We start from the raw sequence: 19,002 nt of genomic DNA, 5'->3' as shown, positions 1-19,002 counted from the left end.
GGGGGAGGGGGGGCTCCCAGCCTTGGAAGGGGGCGGTGGCTAAGACAAATGGACAGACAGGAAGTAAAACGTAGTCAATTTTATTCTTAAACCACAAAATAGAGTCTTTGGTTGTACAAACGTCACTAGTTACAGTCTTGCCAGTGGGTCCCAGCTGGGGAGGGGGCAGTTAGTCGGCGGCCGGAACTCCTGAGGGGTCTCTTTAAAATGCTAACACCCAGGTTAAAAGACTCGGGGCTAGGGTGCTGGTGCAGCCGGAGGGCCCCGCCCCAGGTCGAGGGGGCGGCACCCGGAGCCTCTAGGAGGGCACAGGGCCCAGGCCCCGGCGCCCGGGCCGCATGGGGCGGCGACTGCTGCACAGAGCCACGTCCTCAGCGCCCCCGGCGCCTGGCGAGGGCCGGCCCAGGAGCACCATGGCCACCTCTCCGTCCTCCTCCTGCGGGCCTGGTGGGCGAGGCAGGGCACGTAGTGAGCGGTTCGGGGGGGGGGGGCGGCGGGGCGGGCACCCTGGGTGCACCCCGAGGGCCAAGCCTGTGCCAACTCACCAGGGCTGGGAGATGGTTCCAGGGACCTCAGCTCCTCAGCAAAATCTGGGGACTGAGGGGAAGAAGGATCAGGTCAGGGCTGCACCCCAGGCCTGCCTGCAGCCGCCCCCGAGAGCCTGGGTGGGGGGGGGGGGGCCCGTGGAGCCCTGGCCAAGGACGGGAGCTGGCTGGGGAGGGCCCGCACCCATGGAACAGGACTCAGAGAGAGGGGGGCAGGCCTGGCTGGCAGGCCCAGGTGCAAAGCTGAGTGCGGCTGCCCTGCGGCCGGGCCTGGTACCTGCATGTCATAGACAGGTCTGGAAGAAGGGAGGGCTGCAAACACCCTGTAGTCAAACTTCCTCCCAGACAAGGCCTTGCAAGGACAGCGTGAGGGAGAAAGGCAGAGAGCGTGAAGAGGGGGAGGGAGGGGGGGTCTGGGGAGGGGGTGCAGGGCAGGTGACAGCTGATGGCTCCTCACCAGGCGTCCGGGGGAGGTGCTGGTCTGGGGCCCGAGGTCTGGCGGGGGACAAGAAGGGGGCGTTGGGAGAGGTCTGGGCCGCGGGGCGGGCCCCCCACCTCCGCCCGGCTACAGACCTTCCACGGGAGTGGGTGACGGGGTGGGCGCGGGCGAGGGGGCCTCGGCCAGCCGCTCCAGGGGCCCGCGCCTGCTCCGGCCCTCCTGGGACTTGCTGAGGACCATCTGCGCACGGAGGGCGTCCTGCTCCAGAGACTTCATCCTGCGGGCGACCGGGAGGTGGCGCTGGGCAGGCGGGCGCGGCAGCGGGGGTGGCATAGGCCTGTCGTGGGGGGGGGGGGGCACCAGGGCCTCACCTGGCTGCCCTCCACAGCGCGCGCTTCTCGGCCTCCAGGGCGCGCCGCTCGGCGGGGGACAGAGCCCGGTCAGGCGCCGACAACTCCGGGCTCTGAACGCGGAGCCGCTCCTGATGGCGCCTTTCGGCTTTGGCTGTGCGCACCGGGGCGCCGCCGCCTCCGAGGGGCTGGGGGGACGAGGGGCTGAGCCTGGGGCGGGAGACAGGGCAGGAGGACCAGGTGGGTGGGGTGCTGCGGGCACGGGGCCGCCCGGGAGACGTCCGGGGCTGCCGCTCACCCTGCCGCAGGGCCGGCCCAGGCCGGGGGCTCGGGTTGCTCCTCCTCCTCGGGGGCCTCCCCGTCCAGGTCCAGGGTGAGCCCGCTGTCCTCCGCCTCCCGCATCAGCTGCGCCCTCTTCTGCTGCAGCTTTCGGGCTGGAGGAGGGGGGTGGGGGGGGGTTAGGTGAGACCCTGGCCCAGGCCCTCCCCACCTGCCCACCCAACTTGCACCTACCTTCCTCCTCTTGCATCTTCCGCAGGTCGTCGGCACCCACCAGTGACACGCGCTTGGGGGGCCCCTCGGCCTGGGGCACCCGCACCTCCAGTTCAAAGTACTTCTGCCGCTCCCGGAAAGACAGCTGCTCCGGGGAGGCCATGGGTCCGGGGGTGGGGGGCTGTGGGAAGCAGGTCCTGAGACCTGGCCCCCCTGGGCGCATGGCCCACGCGCATGCGCGGCAGAAGGGCGGGCTGCCCACCGCGTACCTGGGCAGGGGGGTCCTGCGGTGGGTGCGGGCCGGGTACAGCAGCAAAGGTCCTGTAGGCCTGCTTCACGTTGGTGGGCAGTGCGTCGGGGGAGGGTGGGGATGGGGGCTAAGGAGGGGGGTGCGCGTGAGCCAGGGGAGGACAGCCGTCCCGGCTGCAGCCGCCATGCCCCCCAGCTGTCCCCACCAGCTGCTCCGACTCCCGTGTCCTGTGGGTCTGAGCACTCACAGGGCGGGGACCCCCTCTGTCCCTGGGGGCCATGGAGCCCCCTGGCCAGGCCCAAGCCACTTTTCTCAGCAAAGGGCAGGGGCAGAGACCAGAAAGAGGGATTGGGGTTCAGGTATGGGGATGGGGGGGTGGTGGAGGAAAGAGACCTGGAGCCAGGGGGGTGGATGGGGTGGGGAGCCAGGGGCGCGGGGCCAACACTCACCTGTCTGTTGTCTGCTGGGAAGGGGCAGTGCCTGGGAGCTGGCCCGTGCTTACTCCCTGCTGCAGTGCAGCAAGGGGGGTGCCCGTGGCCCGGCCCTCCCATGCAGCAGACCCAGGGAGCCGCGACGGGACCAAGCTGGCCCCCAGGGACTCATACACAAGCAGGCAGGCGGCGGCGCTGAGGCATCCCTGACCACCCAGCTCTGTCTGCCCAGGGGCCACGGGGAGCCCCCCAGCCCCATCGCCAACCACCTCTGGCCAGGGAGGCGCTCCTGGGCTGTGCCCTCACAGGAGTGGCAGCTGGAGGGGAGCGGCTGTCCCCTGGCACCCCCTCCCTGGAGGAGGGGGTGCTGTCCTCCACCCCGACCTGGTGGGCACTCACCTGCTGGCAGCTGGGGGAGCAGGGGCCCTCAGCCATCTTCCCTCCTGTCGCCCCAGGCGGTACCTGCGGGGGTCAGGCAGTGCCGGGGGTAGGGTCAGGCAGGGCTGCAGCCCCACAAGGAGGAGTTCTGCTTCTCCGTTCCCCTGTCCGTGAGCAGCACCCCCACCCCTGGCTAACCGTCCTCATGTACTCTGAAGGGGTGTGAGCCAGGGAGGCCCCAACTCTCACCTGCCCCCCCACAGCTAGGCCCCCACCCCTCCTGGGGGCTTCCTACTCAGCTGCTCACGGCTAAGGAACAAAGGTCTACACGAAAGCCCCCGGCGCAACGCACGCCCCCACCCCCACCCCCACCCCCCGCCACGCAGCTGTGCCGGCCCTTCCCGGAGCCCGGGCAGCGACCACTCGCCCTCCTGTAGGACTTGAGCCGCGGCCGGCTGGGCACAGCCTCGGGCAGGGCTGTTTATGGCTCTCGGGGGAGGGATGAGGCCCAACTCTCCATCCTGCCCTGTGCCCGCCCCCCAGCTGTCAGCCCTGGGCCACTGCCCCCGCCCCCCAGTCCCCATGGCTTCTCGAAGCTGCTCCAGGCTGTTCCTGCCCTATCGCACCAGGAGCCCCGAAGGTTCCGGTGGCCTCGAGCTGCCTGTGCTCCCCACTCCCCAGCCTGCTTGGTGACTCTGAAGGGGGAGGGGGCTTCCCAGGAGCTGGCCCCGAGGATGCAGAGGGACCTGTGTCAGGTCAGGAGGCAGAGCTCCAGCGTGGGGGCCCACGGCCCCTGCAGACCCTGCCTGCAAGCTCCGTGCCCTGGGGTCTCAGTGACGAGCAGGGGCTCAGACGGGGGCAGGACCGAGCTAAGGTGGGCAGACGGAGAGCAGGCCAGGGACTGGGACACTGACCCTCTGCGTGCCCCCAGCGCTGGGCACGGCGGCTAGAGTGCGGTAGTCCAGCTTGAGGCTCTCCGAGCTCCGGCCCTGGGGAGCAGAGTCGACACAGGGGAGGCTGTGTCTGCACCCAGGTTGGGGGGGCCGGCAGATGCTGCCGAGAGTGGGCTGCAGCCCCCTGCCCCCTGTGCTCTGTCCACGCTGTGCCCTGCAGCGCTCCGGCAGGGAGGGGGCCGCTGGAACCTGGAGCCCCGGAGCCCGAGCGTGAAGAGAAGCCCAGTGTGTGGGGCAGGGGTGCCTGGTCACTCACCACGGCCTCTAGTCCCCACTGCGGGGTCTGTCCCGGCAGCTCCTTCTCCTGGGGGCAGAGAGGACACCAGTCAGGGACCGGCAGCCTTCGGCTCCCCAGCCCCGGGGCCGCCGGCTGCAGGTGGTTCTGACCTTGCCAGAGCCCTCGGGGCTCAGCTCCCGGTCGATGGAGGAGATGCTCTCCAGGCTGTTCCGGCGGCCGAGGCCTGCCGCAAAGGGGTTGGCAATGACGCCCGGGGACACCTGAGGAGAGGAGCGGGCTGAGGGCAGGGCCCCCCGGTCTCCAACGTCCTCTCCAGAGGTAGGCTGGAGCCCCGGCTGAGGACCTGCCAGTGACCCACACAGCCCAGGCGGCCTCTGGGGCGGGGAGGTCTGTGATGGCACCACTGGCCCCGCGGGCTAAAGGTCATGGAGGCACGTCATGGGCACTGGGGCCATGCTGATGTGTGGCGGGAGGCAGAGCAGGCCGACTGTGGGCACTGAGCCGCGGGGTGCCTGGTGGCTGTTTCTGGAATCTGCAGCGTGAGCACCCAGAAGGGACTCTGAGATAAAGACCACAATGCAGGAGAGACCCAGCGGCTCCGAGCAAGGGAGAGCCCGCGGTCTGGTGGCCGGGAGCCGGCGGGCAGGGCAGGCAGGGGACGGAGGGCAAGAGCGTGTGGCCAAGAGCTGTGCTTTGACCACAGACTGAGGGGGAACACACGCGGAAACACAGAATGGCTCTCTCCAACCTCACGAGAGACAAGGGGGATAGCTTGGCCTTGACCGATAGCAGGGACCAGAGTGGGGCTGGCTCGGGAGACCCCCCCACACGAACGGCCCCCACTGATGGGGGGCAGCTGTCGGTGGGCCGAAACACAAACCCAGGGCAGCCGCCGTTCAGAGAGTCCGAGTGAGAGAATGAATGAGGGGAGGGAGCGGGGTAGCAACCCCCCGGAAATCAAGGAGCAGGGAGGGGTCCCCTGCAGGGAAGAGGGAGCTCAAGGCCGGAAGCACGGAGCAGACACGGGGATACTGTCACGACAAATGGTGCCGCTCACAAGGCGGGTACGGCGACCGTGAACTGTGGACAAAGACCCTAGAGATGCGGGCTTGGCAGGGACACGCGGGAGGCCCAACCAGCGCTGGGACTCTGACAAGAGTAGGAGATGTAACGACAGACACTAAGGAGCCCACCTTCCCGACTTCTGGAATGCCCCAGAAAGGTGGGGTCCCCAGACCAGGGAGGACGGCAGAACACGGCGGGGCTGAGCGGGCAGCGTGCGAGGCAAGGCCGCCGCCTGGTTTCTCTCGCCAGAGAAGGCCGCGCACACAGGGAAGGGCTGGCCCGTGGGCAGGACGTGAACGCGTGCTTTTCCACAGTTGGAGACACTCACTCGCCGGCCGCGAGCACACCCAGGGCCTAGATCTTGGCTTCTAAATACCACCTTCCGCTAAAAGGAACCAGTGCTCCTTCGGAGAAGCGGGACGCAGGGCTGGGCGGGAGAGCATGGGGCAAGCGCAGGGCGTCAGGTGCCAGGAAGGAGGCTGCTCACGGGACGCTGAGCCACGTTAGAAGGGCCGGCCGGAAGCCGGGTCCAGGGCACAAAACCAGCAGCCACAGCGACAAACCGTCACCCGTGAAAGAACGCAGAGGCCGGAGAGGTGCAGTAACAGCAAACGGGCGAGTCTCACCATGGGGAAGGAAGCGCTCGCCCTAGTGGCACAGAGCCAACGGATGAACACAGAAGGAGCCACGAATTAGAATATGGCTGTGGGCCACGCGCGGTACTAATGCAAGAAACACCACGGGTGCTAGCGCTGGTGGGTGAGAATGTGCCAAGGAATGGGACAAACACTCAAAGTACCCCCACAGAACACGTACTAATTTCAAAAGGGAAAGAGCCACTTTGTGGTGGGGCAACCTGGGGACAGCCCTATGGAGGCCGTGGGCGACAGGACGCACCGCCATCCGTGCGGTCAGCAGCTGTGGGACCCTCTGCACAAGGTCAGGGTTGGGGACACTGGGGAGATGGGGTGCCAGACGCCTGTGCATCCCTGGACCAAGCCCTCTGCTATGAAGGACGCCGTGGACCAGCTGGAGAGCTGGAGAAGCATGCCCGGGGCCTCTGAGCGAGAGATTCTATGGCCTGTTCTTGCAACTTTTTTCCAAGTTCAAAATTATTTTATGTATTTGCTTGTATTTTGCACAAAGAAATAATGGGGACACCCGGGTGGCTCAGAGGAACCTGCGATTCTTGATCTCATGAGTTCAAGTCCGTTGGCCATGGAGCCTACTTACAAAATAACAGTACAAACTCATGGCTTCTCTCTAGAAACATCCACATCCCAGGCTCCAAGTGCTGCCCGGCCTGACTGGGCTCTCAGGGCCAGGGGCCCCTGGAAATGGCCGGCTCCAGGGCCAGGGCAGGATACACCTGGATACCCGCTCACTCCAGAGAGCAAGGAAGCTGTCGAATGGCGGGTGTCCCACTGGGCAGACAGCCGCACACCCGACGAGGGCACAGTGCGGGCCCAAACATCAACAACATATGGACCTGTGAATTCAGCAAGAGAAAAACACTCCAGCTGCCATCTCTGCAGATCTCCAAGACCCCAACTTGTTCCTGAAAATGCAGACGAGATGAAGGGAAGGGAGCCGGTGTGTATGGCGCGACTCCTGGGCTGCGTGGCCGGGGGGGCGGGGGGGACTCCTCCCTGCAGGCTGGTCTGCAGAAGGTGGGAGAGTGATGCACAGAGAGCAAAGTGGAGCACCCCGCCAACACGGGCGGTGAGGGAGGGCTGAAGGGGAAGGTGAGTGAGGACATGGCCCGAGCACCGGCTCTCTTGGGAAGCTGGTGGAAGATGCGCTTGGGCAAGTGTGAGCCAGAAGCCAGAAGGCTTAGATTTCTAAAACCTCAGAGAAACCGTTCTTAAAAAGTAAAAAGTGACAAAAACATTTGTATCCCACGAAACAAGAGGCTGATGCTCAGAAGGTGAAAGAGCGCACATCGGTTATGGGAGGACAGACAGACGAGTCCGAGCGCCCAAGCTGGTGGCCGGGGTGGGGGGCACGCAGGGTCACCCCAGGGCGCCTTCCTGCACAAACTCCCCAAAAGCCAAAGACGGGCTCCCAGGCTTGCCGGCTGATGTGCTGGGAACCCCCGGAGAGCCACCCGCGGGAGGAAGGCACACACGTGACACGGGGAGGGACTGCCAAGCACAGCCAAGTGTGCGCACCCCACCTGTGACTCAGCGCACGTTCGCACCCTTCACTGTGCAGCTGTTTTTTTCTTTCTCTTCCATAAAAAGCTTTAAAATCAGTAAACGTACTGATTGAAACACCTCTAAACGCACATATGAAATACATAAAAGGTAAGGGCTTCCCTGGACTACCCGCTCTAGCCGTAAGTCCTATGAGACATTCCTCCCCGGAAACTCCCAGGCTCCCTCGGAGATGGAGGGAGACGCGGTCGTGGGCAGCCGGGCCGGAGCGAGGAGCACGGAACAGGCTCCGTTCCCGTCAGCAGACGCCACCCAACGAAGGACGAGCCCTCACTGCTGGTAAGTCACCAGCCCAGACACCCACCAGGCACGGGCCGACCTGTGCCGACCGCCCTGTCCCTCTGCAGGTGACGAGTGTCAGCTTACGCCCAGGGGCCCCAGGGACAGCAGCGGAGAAGGCGTGACAGCGTGGGGACAGTAGGACCCTCCTGGGCAGAGGGGACGCTGCGGCTCAGAAGCCAGAGTCGCTCACTACGCGGGCCAGGCTGAGGGCCGGGCCTCTGGAGCTCAGTCCTGGTCCTGGCCGCTGGCCCTTGCTTTGGGGCCCGGGCGGGACAGCTGGACCCCCACATGCCCCACCGGGGTTTCTGCTCTGAGGTAGAAGGTCCCGGGGAGCAAGCTGTCTGCTGAGCGGCTGCCGGCAGAGAACAGCGCCTGGACGGGCTGGGGGTCCCCGTGCGTGTCTGCAGGCGCAGTCCTGAGGGGCCGCGGCCTCACCGTGTGCCTGGCCTGCAGGCTGCCCCCCACTGCCCCCACCCCGTAGATGCTGCCCGCTGGAGGCGCACGGCTCCATCGTGCACCTGCTCCTGGGCGCTGTCCCACCCGGGCAAGCCTGGCGCGGCTCGCAGCACCCTCACACGCCGCCTCGCAACGGCCTGGAGACGGAGCTGCCCCGGCCCGCGCACAGCCCCTGGTCACACGCCAGGCCGAGCTGCGGGGGCCGCGGGGCGCTGACGGGGCAGGCACTGACCTCAGCAGGGACAGCGATGCTGGTGTCGAAGCCGTCGCACACAAGCACGGTGAGGGTGTCGCCGACGCCGCGCAGCATCCGCACGGCCTCGCCGTGTGTCAGGCCGAGCAGGCTCTGCTGGTTCACCTCCAGCAGCCGCAGCCCTACCCGCAGCCGGCCATCGCGCCCGGCCGCTCCCGTGGGGCTCACCTGCAGAGACCGGGGCCTAGAGCTTCCGGACTGGCCTGGCACCTGGGCCCTCATCCCCGCCCCCCGCCCCCCGCCCCGAGAAACCCAGTGGGGCGGGTCTGGCCGAGGGGGGGGCCTCACCTTGGAAATGAAGATGCCCTCATCTGTGGGATCACAGGGGTTCCCCGCATGGCCCTTGGCACCTCCTCGAATGCTGATGCCCAGCTTCTCCCCAGGGGCCTTCTGGATACAGAGTTCCCGCATGCCCGGGGGGGGCGGGTCCCTCCTCACGAGCAAGACCAGCTCCAGGCAGGGCCGAAGCAGGGCACTGACCGCCTCCTGGTGCGTGGCCTCCCGAATGTCCTGCCCGTTCACTGCCAGGATGCGGTCCCCAACCCGAAGGCCACTGCGTGCGGCCAGGCCCCGCGGGAGCACCTGTCAGGAGAGGGTGATGTTCAGCAGGCTGGAGCCCTTGCTGCCCTATGCCCAGGCTGGGCCCTCCTAGCACGGAGACGCCTGTGGGGCCTGCTCTACCTTGGAGATAAACACGCCAGGCTCCTGGATACCAAACGGATGGCTGGAGTGATCGGAGCCCCCAACAATGCTGAGTCCCAGTGGGCCCCCGGCTCTCGGCAGGCAGATCTCCTGGGGATACCGAGGGGCTGGCTGGAATGAACCTGTTGGAGCAGCAAAGGGGCGCCTCTCCAGCCCGGAGGGTGTACGATCCCCAGGTGGGGGCAAGCAGGTTATTAGGGATGGCGGGGGGGGGGGGGGGTGTCCCTGACACATCAGGGCACACAAGCACACGAAAGGCCACATGGAGACGGGGCGACCTATGAAACAGAGCCCTAGGGGCCTGGCGCCAGAATGGAGAGCACATGAACACCTGCTTTCCTACCTGGAGGAACTGACGCCCCCTACCTGAAACTTTACGGAGGGCGTGGGGGGAACAGAGAACGGGCACAGAGAGGCCTGGGGTCTTACCTCCACTGGGTACGGCCCCTCCAAGGCAGCAGCCAGCAGGCTAGAGGCCAGCCTCAGTGGCCCAGATTCCCCAGGGGTGGCAGTGACCACGGCGGTGGTGGCTGCAATGGGGGGTGGGGGGGAGTGTGGCAGAGGGCTGGGGGGAAGGGGCCCCCCGGCCTCCCGCTCCAGCAGTAGGGCGATGGTGGGGGAAGCGGCGGTCAGCAGGGAGACGGCGTGGTCGTGCCTGGCCTCAGTCATGTCCACCCCGTTGATCTGCAAGAGTGTGGCCAGTCAGGGTGCCCTGTGGGGTGAGCGGAGCGGATGGGGCAGTGAGCGGGCCCCGCTACCCCCACTCACCGAGAGGACACGGTCGCCAACCTGCAGAGTGCCCGCCCGCTGGGCGGCACCCCCCTCCGCGATGCGGGATATGAAGATGCCCTGTGGGGGGCGGGGGGAGGGAGGAGAGAGCCAGGGGCAGTGAGTCTAGTCCCCGTCCTGCCCCCCCCACCGAAGCACACCCCGGCCCCCCACCGCACCCGCCTCACCCCATCGCCAGCCCGGTAAGGCGTGGAGCCTTTCCCGCCGGCGATGCTGAAGCCCAGCCCCTTCTCGCTGCGCACAAGGCAGGCCACGTGGCGCTGGCGGGGGGGCCCGGCGGACTCGGGTGAGGGCAGGGGCAGGCGCAGGCCAGCTCCCCGCCATTCCCGAGGGCTGTAGTCGTCCTCGGGCCGCAGAGGCGTGACGGTGACCGCATTCTCCGGCTCTACCATGCGCTCCCGCCACAGGCGCATCTGCACGGTGGTGCCTGCCCCCCGCAGCGCCTCCACAGCCTGGTGGTGCTCGGCACTGTGTAGAGCCACGCCGTTCACCTGCAGAGCGGGACACCTGTCCCAACGGGGCCACGGCCACACGAGGGCTCTGCGCATAGCCCCCGCCCCGCCCAGATGGGAGACAGGAGGAACGAGCCGCAGGACTCCAAGCAGGCTGAGCCCCACCCCCCGCGCCCAAACTGTGTGATCCCCAAGGGTCGGGGCAGGGCAGGACGTGAGCCAGGCTGACGGGAACACGGGGGTGCCCTTCCTGCTGGTCCTCACCTGGGTCCCCAGCCCTGCAATCCCCCGCCACCTGTCCCTCACCCAAGTAGTCCACAACTGACGAAGCCCAGGGTCACTGGGCGTCTGACCCTGTGCCTCCACCCTGACCCCAGCTCCATGAGGCTCCCTCCCCTCAGCTCTCCCTGCTGTCTGGGCCGTGGCGGCTCCTCCCTAGAAGCTGCGGTGCAACCTCAGCTCTGCCTGGGCCAACACCCGCCTGGCCCGACGGCCTCCGTCCACGGCCCCCTCCAGGCCCCGCAGAAAGAGCCGGTGGCCCTCAGACTACAACCTGGTGCGTCAGTAATTAGCACAAGCACACAGTCTCCCAGGAGCCCCCCAGCACAGCTGCCGAGGCTCCAGGCAGGACTAACGCCCCCGCCCCCGCCCCCAGCTTGCTGGAGGGCTGACCACCTCCCCAGCTGACCCTCTGCTCCCAACAGAGCCGGGGCCGTGTGGAGCCCCAGGCGCATCACCGACTCACCTCGAGGAGCTTGTCACCCACTCGGACGCCCGCCCGGGCTGCAGGGCCCTCCTCGGACACCCGAGAGATGAATATGCCCTGGAGAATGAGTGGGAGCTGAACAGAGAGAAAGGACAGAGGCCGTGGAGGGGACCCCCTATCCTGCTGGGGGAGCAACTGGGCAAGGCCTAGAAACCCCCTGCAGAGCCTGCAGAGACCCCAGGGCATGGGAAGAAGAGAACCGGGCCTGGGGCCATCTCGGGCTGGGCTCACCGCTGCAAGTCCCGCGTGCCGCAGAGCCCAAGGCCACGGGTTAACCTCCCGGGACGATCTGCAACCCCGAACCCAACAGGGCCAAATATGGGAGGGAAGGCAGAGTGCCAAGGAGAACTCTGGCTCCCCCCGCCGGCTCTAACTAAGCTGCCTGGGTCAGTCCTGGGCCAGCAGTCACGGCCAGGCACCTGGGGGGGAGCAGGGAGCCCTGAGCTTGAGCAAGTGCCCGGAACAAAGTGGGCTGTGAGGTCCAAAGGGGTGGCACGACAACCCTCAAAACCACAAAAGCCTCTTGGAGAAGAGGCAGGGTTGCGGGGCAGAGGGATCCCCAAGGCGGCTGCAACCCCTCACCTCGTCATCCCCCTTGTAGGGCGTAGAGCCCTTGCCACCAGCGATGCTGATACCCAGGCCCCCCGTCTGCCGCACGATGGTGAGTGTCAGCTAGAAACAGAACAGACACTCGCTGTCTGGGGGCTGCCTGTGGGCCTGGCAGGGCGCAGGGAGGGCCTGGTCCCGTCCGGCAGCCTGGGCGGCCCCAGGCAGCACAGAGGGGCTGCACAGAGATGGGCACTGCCAGGGCAGGGCACAGCCTGCATGGAGGCCCGAGGCCCCGCCCCACCTGCAGATGCCGCCTCAGCACCCCCGTCAAGACTGGCTGCCTCCCCCAGGCCCCAATTCCATGTCTGTCCGTCTGTGTCAGAGGGCCGGGAGGCCCCAACCCTGAGGAGGTGGGCAGAAGCTCTTATCGGGCAGGGGTCCGCACAGGCGAGCGGGGTGGGGGCAGGAGGCGCGAGAGCCCACAGCCCAGGAAGCAAGGCCAGCAGCCCGGGACCCAGAGCACGAAGCAGAGAGCGAGTACAGACCTCTTCCTCCTCAATGCGTGCGGGTTCTATCAGCAGGTTATTGGCCTGGTCAAACGACACCCCCTGTTAGGACGGGACCAGCGAGGGCATGCAGGTGAGCCGCCGCCCCGCCACCACCTCACCCGGCCCCGCCAAGAGCAGAAAGGACAGGAACCACCACACCAAGCTCCCGCAGCCTGAGCACCGGCCCCTTCCCTCCAGTCCAGAAGTGTGGCCGCCGCCGCCGCTGCCACACGGGGCAGGCTCAGCTGGTCGGGGGGGACCCCACAGCGGGCTGAGGCCGAGTCTGGCTGTCCCGGGCCCCTGAGCTGCCACAGCATCACAGAGCCCGTGCTCAGGACAAAACCTCGACGTCAGATACACGTGGAGCGAGATGTGCCCAGGGAGCAGGCAGGACCTCTCGTGGGCCACCTGACGGCCACCTGACGGCCAGGGACACGACCCACGTGAGGGTCCACAGTGGGCCCGAAGGCCAGCTCTGGGGAGGACCCGGAGGAAGGAAAAGTCCAGGCAGTGATGAGGCAGCCGCCAGACCCCGGGGCCCCAGTCTGGACCCAACCCAGGAGGACCCTGGAGTCAGCAGCCCTTGGGGGGTGCCCTCCACGCACCACCCCCCATCCCCCGGGCCCCTGGCAGCCAGACCCAGGACGTGGGCCCAGAGCCCTGTGCGAGCCGCCGGAGACCCCAGCACGGACCGCGGCCTGACGCGGAGGGGCCAGGGCAGCCTGGCTCAAGCGGCTTTGTGAACAGAAACCCACCTTGATGGAGGGCGCGGACACCACGGCCGCCGCCGCCTCCTCCTCGGCCTCCTCGGCCTCCGCCGCCTCCTCCTCCTCCTCCTCCTCCTCCTCCTCGGCCTCCTCCTCGGCCCGAGGAGCCCAGGGCGTGTGGGGGCCGTTGTGCCAGGCCGAGGGCCCCACGGGGCCCTCACCATCCGGCTGTGTCCCCTGCAGCAAGGCCACGACGGCCTCGGGCTGTGGCAGCTTGGAAATCTTGAAGTGCTTCTTGTAGTGAGGGGTGTCTTTGCGAATGAGACGCTGCCTCCCGCCCGGCGGGGGCCAGGCCGCCGCGAGCTGCCCCTGCTCGCCCTCGCCGTCCTCCCCGGGGGGCAGCGGCAGCGTGTCCTCCGCGAAGCGCACCGTGGGCTGCAGGAAGCCGGGCGTGAGCGCCGGGGCGGGGTCTGCCCCCGCCCCCGAGGCCAGGGAAGAGTCCGTAAGGGAACGTGTGGGGACACACACGGCGGGCCGAGGCCCAGCTGAGCTCCAGAGGGGAGAGCCCACCTGGGAGGGGCCCGGCCGCACGCTGACCGGTCCTGCCCCCGTGTCTGCTCAGCCGCCGGCACCAGCCTCACCTCCTCGTACGTCCCCTCCGCAGCCTCCTCCTGGGCGTTGGGGGCGGCTTCCTGCTGGCTCAGCCCCTGTGTTCCGGTCAGCGGCCCCTCGGGTTCACCCTGGGAGGCTGTACCAGCGGACGGCTGCGAGTCCTCACTCATTCCAGACTCGGTGCTCAGCCTCTTGTCCTGTGGCCGGGCGGGCAGGGGGTCAGTCTGCAGCGCCCCGGGCGGGCTCACCCCTGCACAGGTGGGGGCGGTCTGTCCCAGCCTCAACAGAGGCCACGCACAACCACAGTTCCGTGGTGGAGCCCCTCAAAGATCTTCCCCCGAACAACTGAAGAACAAGGACCAGACGAGCTCCCAGGAGAATGGCAGCCTGAGAAAGCCCCAGAGCCCTGACAGGAGCACGGCTCTGCAAACGCAGCTTTGCAGGGTGGGGGGTGGGGGGTGGGGGTGGGGCTGCCCTATGTCCCCCCAGGTGTCACCCTCAGGATCCCAAAGCTTCCCCTAGCCCTTGTGGCTGCAAGCCTCTGAAGGAGCAGGATCGGGTTTGCGTACTCTGGTCCCAGCTCCCTACGCCGGAGCCGATCCTGCCCCCGCCCCCCGTATGCGGACCCACGGGCCTCAAGCTCCACCGCCTACGCCCCTGGGAACGCGGCCGCGGCCGGCTCCCCCGCACCCCTGCCCCGCACGCCCACGCCACAGCCCTTCGTGACACGGCCCTGCCCCGTGGAGAGCACAGCACGCTTGGCCCTGGACCCCCACCCCCGGCCAGCCCGGGCCCCCACAGCCCCACCGCCAGGATGACAGGACGCCCAGGGCTCCCAAGCGGTGCAAGCCTGCCGGGCTGGTGTCCCTCCTGCGCTGTGCGGGTTCCCACAGGCACCTCCTCCAGCGGTGAGGGCGGCCTGGACTCCGGCCTGCGGGAGTGGGCTTCGCCTCGGCGCTCCTCGACACCCCTCTTCATCACCTTCAGCTCGCTGGGGTGAGGTGTGGCCCGACGCTGCAGGCCCTGCAATGTGCACGAGGGGGCAGGGTGGGGCAGGGTAGGGCAGGGGTCAGGGGAGGGCAGGAAGGACGCAGCCCACCCAGGAAGCCCCCCGCCATACCCGCTTCTCAGCAGCGGCTCCCTCAGCATCGTCGCCGCACGTGGGGACCTCCAGAAACTGGATGACGCTGACGCGGCTGGCCGGGGCGTCACTCCAGCTCTCCGAAGGGCTGCCCTGCCGCCCCGGGGCCTCTAAGGACAACGAACGTCAGGGCGGCCGGACCTGTCTGACGCCGTACCCAGCCCTGGCTCACAGCGGCTAATCGCCGGCAACCTACCAAGACCGGGCGGGGGCTGCTGAGGCAACAGGTAGCAGGTGAGCACCTTCTCGCCGGTCTGAGCATCGTCCTCGGTCTGGAACCGGAGCATCGGCTGTGCCTGGTTCTCAGCCAACCACAGGGCCTTGAGGTTGAGGTGGGTGAGCGCAAACGGCAGACTCTGCAGCCTGGCGGCCGGTGGGCACGGTCAGCTCAGTGGGGGCCGGTGGGCACGGTCAGCTCAGCGGGGGCTGGGCAGGGCGGCTGGGCACTCACCGGTTCCCGGCCACGTCCAGCACATGTAACTCAGCCGTGTGGGCGAGCTCCGGTGGCAGGGCGGCCAGGCGGTTGTCCCGCAAGGAGAGAACGCTGAGCGCCACACAGCCTCCAATCTCCGGTGGCAGCACCTCTAGACGGTTCCGGTCCGCGTTGAGGTTGGTCAGCTTGGTCAGCTTCCCCAGAGAGCGGGGCAGAGCCTGGCCAGGAAGAGGGAGGGCCAGGGGTTGGCAGAAATCCGCTAGGGTTTGGAAGGAGAGGGGCACCCCTCAGGGCAGTCTCCAGGGCCCATGCTGCCTCACCCCCCGCCAACTACTTCCTGTCGACGCCCCCCCATCCAAGCAGCCAGCCAGGCCCCACCGCACAGCGGCACCCCACCCTCACCCCCCAGTCCCGCCAGGCCGGGCCGTACCGTCAGCAGGTTCTCCGTGAGGATTAGCTCAGAGAGGTTCTCACAGTCGCCGATGGCCTCGGTCACCTCACAGAGCCGGTTCTGGTCCACCTTCAGGATGGACAGCTGCTTCAGCTGACCTGGGGTTGGGGAGACGTGGCGACAGGGCCGAGTGGGCTGGAGGGTCCAGCTGCCCCCGCAGCACCCAGCTCGGAAAAGCCCCGCCCGACCCCAGGGCAGCACTCCCCCCCGCCACCTGCCCCGTCCTCCCTGGCCCCCGAGAGGACAGCTCTGCACACCCGTGTGCCCTCCCCCGTGCGCCACCCACACCCTGCCACCACAAGACGCCGCAGCTCCTCAGGTGCAGCACCCGGTCACCCCTCATCCCAGCGTCCTTTCCCCTTCTCGGGAGCATCTCTCAGAACCCACGTACAGTCAGGGCCCTCCCCCCAGGGCCCTCCTCCTCTAGGCCAGGGTTCACTGCCAGCCGCGCCCCTCCCAGCGCCCAGGCTGGGGCTGACCGATGCCATCAGGAAGCCGCTGCAGCAAGTTCTGGGATAGCAGCAGGTCGGTGAGCAGCAGGAGCCCACCGAGCTCCGCGGGCAATTCCTCCAGCCGGTTTTCCGACACGTCCAGGCATACCAAACGTCGCAGGTTCCCCAGCTCCTGAGGGTGGGCACAGAGGGTCAGGGGACGGCCGGGTGCCAGCCAGGGGCTGCCACACCCTCACTCACCGGGGGCAGTGCTGACAACTGGTTGCGGTCCAACCACAGCTCCCGGAGGTTGGGCAGCGCCCCGAGGGTGTCAGGCTGCAGCAACAGATGGGGACAGAGTGGCAGGGTCAAAGGGACAGCCCGAGGTTCACCTGCCCCCCACTCCCCGCCCACGACGGCCCCGCCCTTTCCATACCAGTACTTCGAGCTCATTGCCTCCCAGATCCAGCTGTTCCAGCTTGACCAGGAAGGACAGAGACCTACAGAACAAAGAGCAGGTTCTGCTGTGGTTGCGTGGCCCAAGGCCCCCTAGGCCCGCAGCTCAAGCAGGTGCTGGAAAAAGACCCGCGCCCACTCACGCAGGCAAGGACTTGAGCAGGTTCTCCCGGAGCTCTAGGGTCACCAGGTTGGCGAGGCTGAAAGAGAGATCAGGGTGGGGAGTGATGGAAGCAGGGACGGTGGGGAGAAATGGAGAAGTGGGGCTGAGCCGAGTCCCCTTGCCCTGGAGGGCACTCACTTGCCCACGTCCCCGGGCAGCGCCTGCAGAGACACATCATTCAGTGCCAGGTGAGCCAGGCTGCGCAGCTGAGTGAAGCCTTCGGGGAGCCTGCGCCAGAGGAAGAGGGGCCTCAGATGTCCAGAACAGGGCTGTGGAAGCCCCCACGCTCGCCACTGCCCCCCACCACAGCCACCACCCACCTAGACAAGGGGTTCCCGCTGAAGTCTGCGATCTCCAGAGCCTTGCAGAACTTGATGCTCTCCGGGATCTCGGGGATGTCTGCGATAGAAGCGGGGTCACCGTGGAGACACACCCAGAGTCCCCAAGGGCTCAGAGCCCTTCCTGCCACCCGTAAGCTCCACCCCAGCCCTGCGTTCGGCTCCCGCACCGTTCCGGGACACGTCCAGCTCCACCAGCTGCATAAAATTGGCCACCTCGGGGGGCAACCGCTGGATCTCGTTGTCACTCAGGCCCAGCTTGCGCAGGTTCAAAAGCCGAAAGAAGGGCTGTGGGCAGGGAGTGGGGTCAGGGGAGGAAAGACTCTGTAACAGAGAGCTCCTCCAAAGCAGACACGAATTCACAAGCTACAGATCCCATGGGCCTCTGCCTGCTCCAGGCCACACAGGAACCCAGAGTCCTGCCTCAACACCCCTGTCGGCAGCAAAAAACCACAAAAGGAAACACAATTGTGTACCCACACCTGGCTACACTTCTACCTTCCTAATTTCTGGCACCTGATCCCTTGACATCACCTCAGATGCCTTCCCTGCCCCCATCTTGCTCTAGGACGGACCTCACGTTCCCAAAAGTCATCCATCCGCTCCAAGCTGGGTGGTTCTCTGTTCCTTACTCTGGGTGTTCCCGCAAGACTCCACTCGCCACCTGCAGCACCTCTTCTACCCACCCAGGAAGGGAGCCTGTCAGGGCCCACAGTGCTTTCTGCCACGGCACCCAACCACCCCGGCCCGAATCTGTAGCAAGAACTTGACAGCTAGCTACAAAAAAAAAAAAAAAAAAATTGACAACAGCAGTGAAGCCCCACGAGCACAGGTAGTTCTGAAGGCTCCTGGAAACGGCGGGGGACAGAGCCCTCCCATCCAAGCCCAGGACGGGGAGGGGGGGCACACCCTTTGTGGCACACAGCCCCCAGGCACTGGGCCACTTAGCACCCGGTCTCCAGGAAGGAAATCCTTTTATGACCTGCTTTCTTTAGCCTCTTCTCCAGAGCGCCCTTAGAAGGAAAGCAAGCTGACCGGGAGGCGCGACAGCAAAGGGAGCTTGGAGAGCCTGCAGACCTCAGACCTATCAGGGCCGAGAACCGCACGGAGAGCTCGCCTACCCCAACTCTGCCCCCAGGAGGAGAGCAGGCCGAGGGCGAGGGCTGGGCTCCCTGCCTCCAGAGCAGCCCGGCAGGTTGGGCTCCACCTGCCGGACCAGGTTCACCTTCCCCTGCGTCCACCCCGTCCCACCTACCACGGCCGCGGGCCTCGCCCCAGCGCTGCTCTCCTAGGCTGTGCTCGGCCCCACCACTCCCAGGCACGCACCCGATGACCACTGCCACCTGGTGCCAGCACCCGAGGTCGGTGAGGAGGGTGGGGCCGGCCCGACCCCGCCGCCGGGTGCCCAGGTGCGGACGGCCGCTCACCTTGGGCAGCTCGCGCAGCTGGTTGGCGTCGAGGAGCAGCTCCTCCAGGCTGCGGCTGTAGCGGTAGATCTCCTCGGGCACGGCCTGCAGCGAGCAGTGCCGCTTGTCCACCGACTCCACGTGCCGGTTGCAGCGCCACAGCGGGATGCACTTGAGCATGGTGCGGGCGGGCAGGCGCGCGGCGCGGGCTCAGGCGCGGGCTCGGGCGGCGGGCTCGGCCGGGGGGCGGGGCTCGGTCCGCATGAGCGCCGGGGCCGGCCGGCCGGGCGGGGGAGGGGCGGGGCGGCGGCGGCGGCGGCGGCGGCGGCGGCGGCGGCGGCGGCGGCGCAGGGCCCGGGCCGCGCTCGGAACGCTCGGCCCGAGGCGGCCGGAGGCGGGGGTGAGGGTGTGTGTGTGTGTGTCGGGGCGGGGAGAGGTGGGGGCCGGGGGCAGGGGCGGGCGCGCGGCCCGGCCGGCACTCAGGTTCTGGGGAGGCGGCGGCCCCGCATCCCGGCCAGCCCGCTCGTCCGCCGCTGTGCCGCAGCCGGAACAGCCGCCGCTGCCCGCCGGACTGCCCCGCCGACAACCGCCGGCCGCCGCGCAGCCCGCCGGGAAGCCGAGGCCCGCCCTCGCCGCCCATCGCAGCCGGGAACTGCAACCCCCACAAGGCCCCGCGATGCCGGCGCCTCCGAGAACCCGTAGCGGCGCCG

The 19,002-nt window shown here is 67.7% G+C and overlaps 1 protein-coding gene across 4 annotated transcripts; it reads right to left on the bottom strand.

Annotated features, from left to right (window-relative positions):
• Positions 1 to 64: 64 nt before the first annotated feature.
• On the bottom strand, positions 65 to 18,530 carry SCRIB (scribble planar cell polarity protein). 4 transcript variants are annotated; one of them, XM_028093594.2, is made up of 37 exons: positions 18,314 to 18,530; positions 17,057 to 17,174; positions 16,869 to 16,947; positions 16,687 to 16,776; positions 16,529 to 16,585; positions 16,366 to 16,429; positions 16,191 to 16,265; positions 15,978 to 16,122; positions 15,478 to 15,596; positions 15,066 to 15,265; positions 14,811 to 14,977; positions 14,594 to 14,724; positions 14,371 to 14,496; positions 13,503 to 13,670; positions 12,910 to 13,296; positions 12,152 to 12,214; positions 11,640 to 11,729; positions 11,037 to 11,114; positions 10,007 to 10,330; positions 9,819 to 9,899; positions 9,480 to 9,734; positions 9,030 to 9,140; positions 8,637 to 8,930; positions 8,328 to 8,516; positions 4,226 to 4,336; positions 4,095 to 4,142; positions 3,800 to 3,874; positions 2,907 to 2,969; positions 2,096 to 2,203; positions 1,848 to 2,007; positions 1,633 to 1,768; positions 1,356 to 1,544; positions 1,119 to 1,261; positions 1,003 to 1,040; positions 823 to 897; positions 546 to 597; positions 65 to 444 (listed from the first exon to the last, which is right to left on the bottom strand). In XM_028093594.2, the coding sequence occupies exons 1-37, from the start codon at positions 18,470 to 18,472 to the stop codon at positions 299 to 301; spliced, it is 4,914 nt and encodes a 1,637-aa protein (XP_027949395.2). In that variant the 5' UTR covers positions 18,473 to 18,530; the 3' UTR covers positions 65 to 298. The 4 variants fall into 4 exon arrangements, with proteins under 4 accessions (XP_027949395.2, XP_027949394.2, XP_087878831.1 ...); XM_028093593.2 differs by lacking the exon at positions 823 to 897; XM_088022705.1 differs by lacking the exon at positions 3,800 to 3,874.
• Positions 18,531 to 19,002: the final 472 nt, after the last annotated feature.

Source organism: Eumetopias jubatus, unplaced genomic scaffold (assembly GCF_037043125.1).
Source record: "Eumetopias jubatus isolate StellerSeaLion01/CBP00866 unplaced genomic scaffold, mEumJub1_p1.0 scaffold_4, whole genome shotgun sequence".
NCBI lineage: Eukaryota > Metazoa > Chordata > Mammalia > Carnivora > Otariidae > Eumetopias > Eumetopias jubatus.
The sequence above is the reverse complement of the archived record's forward strand: the minus strand, read 5'-3'. Positions and strand labels throughout refer to the sequence as shown.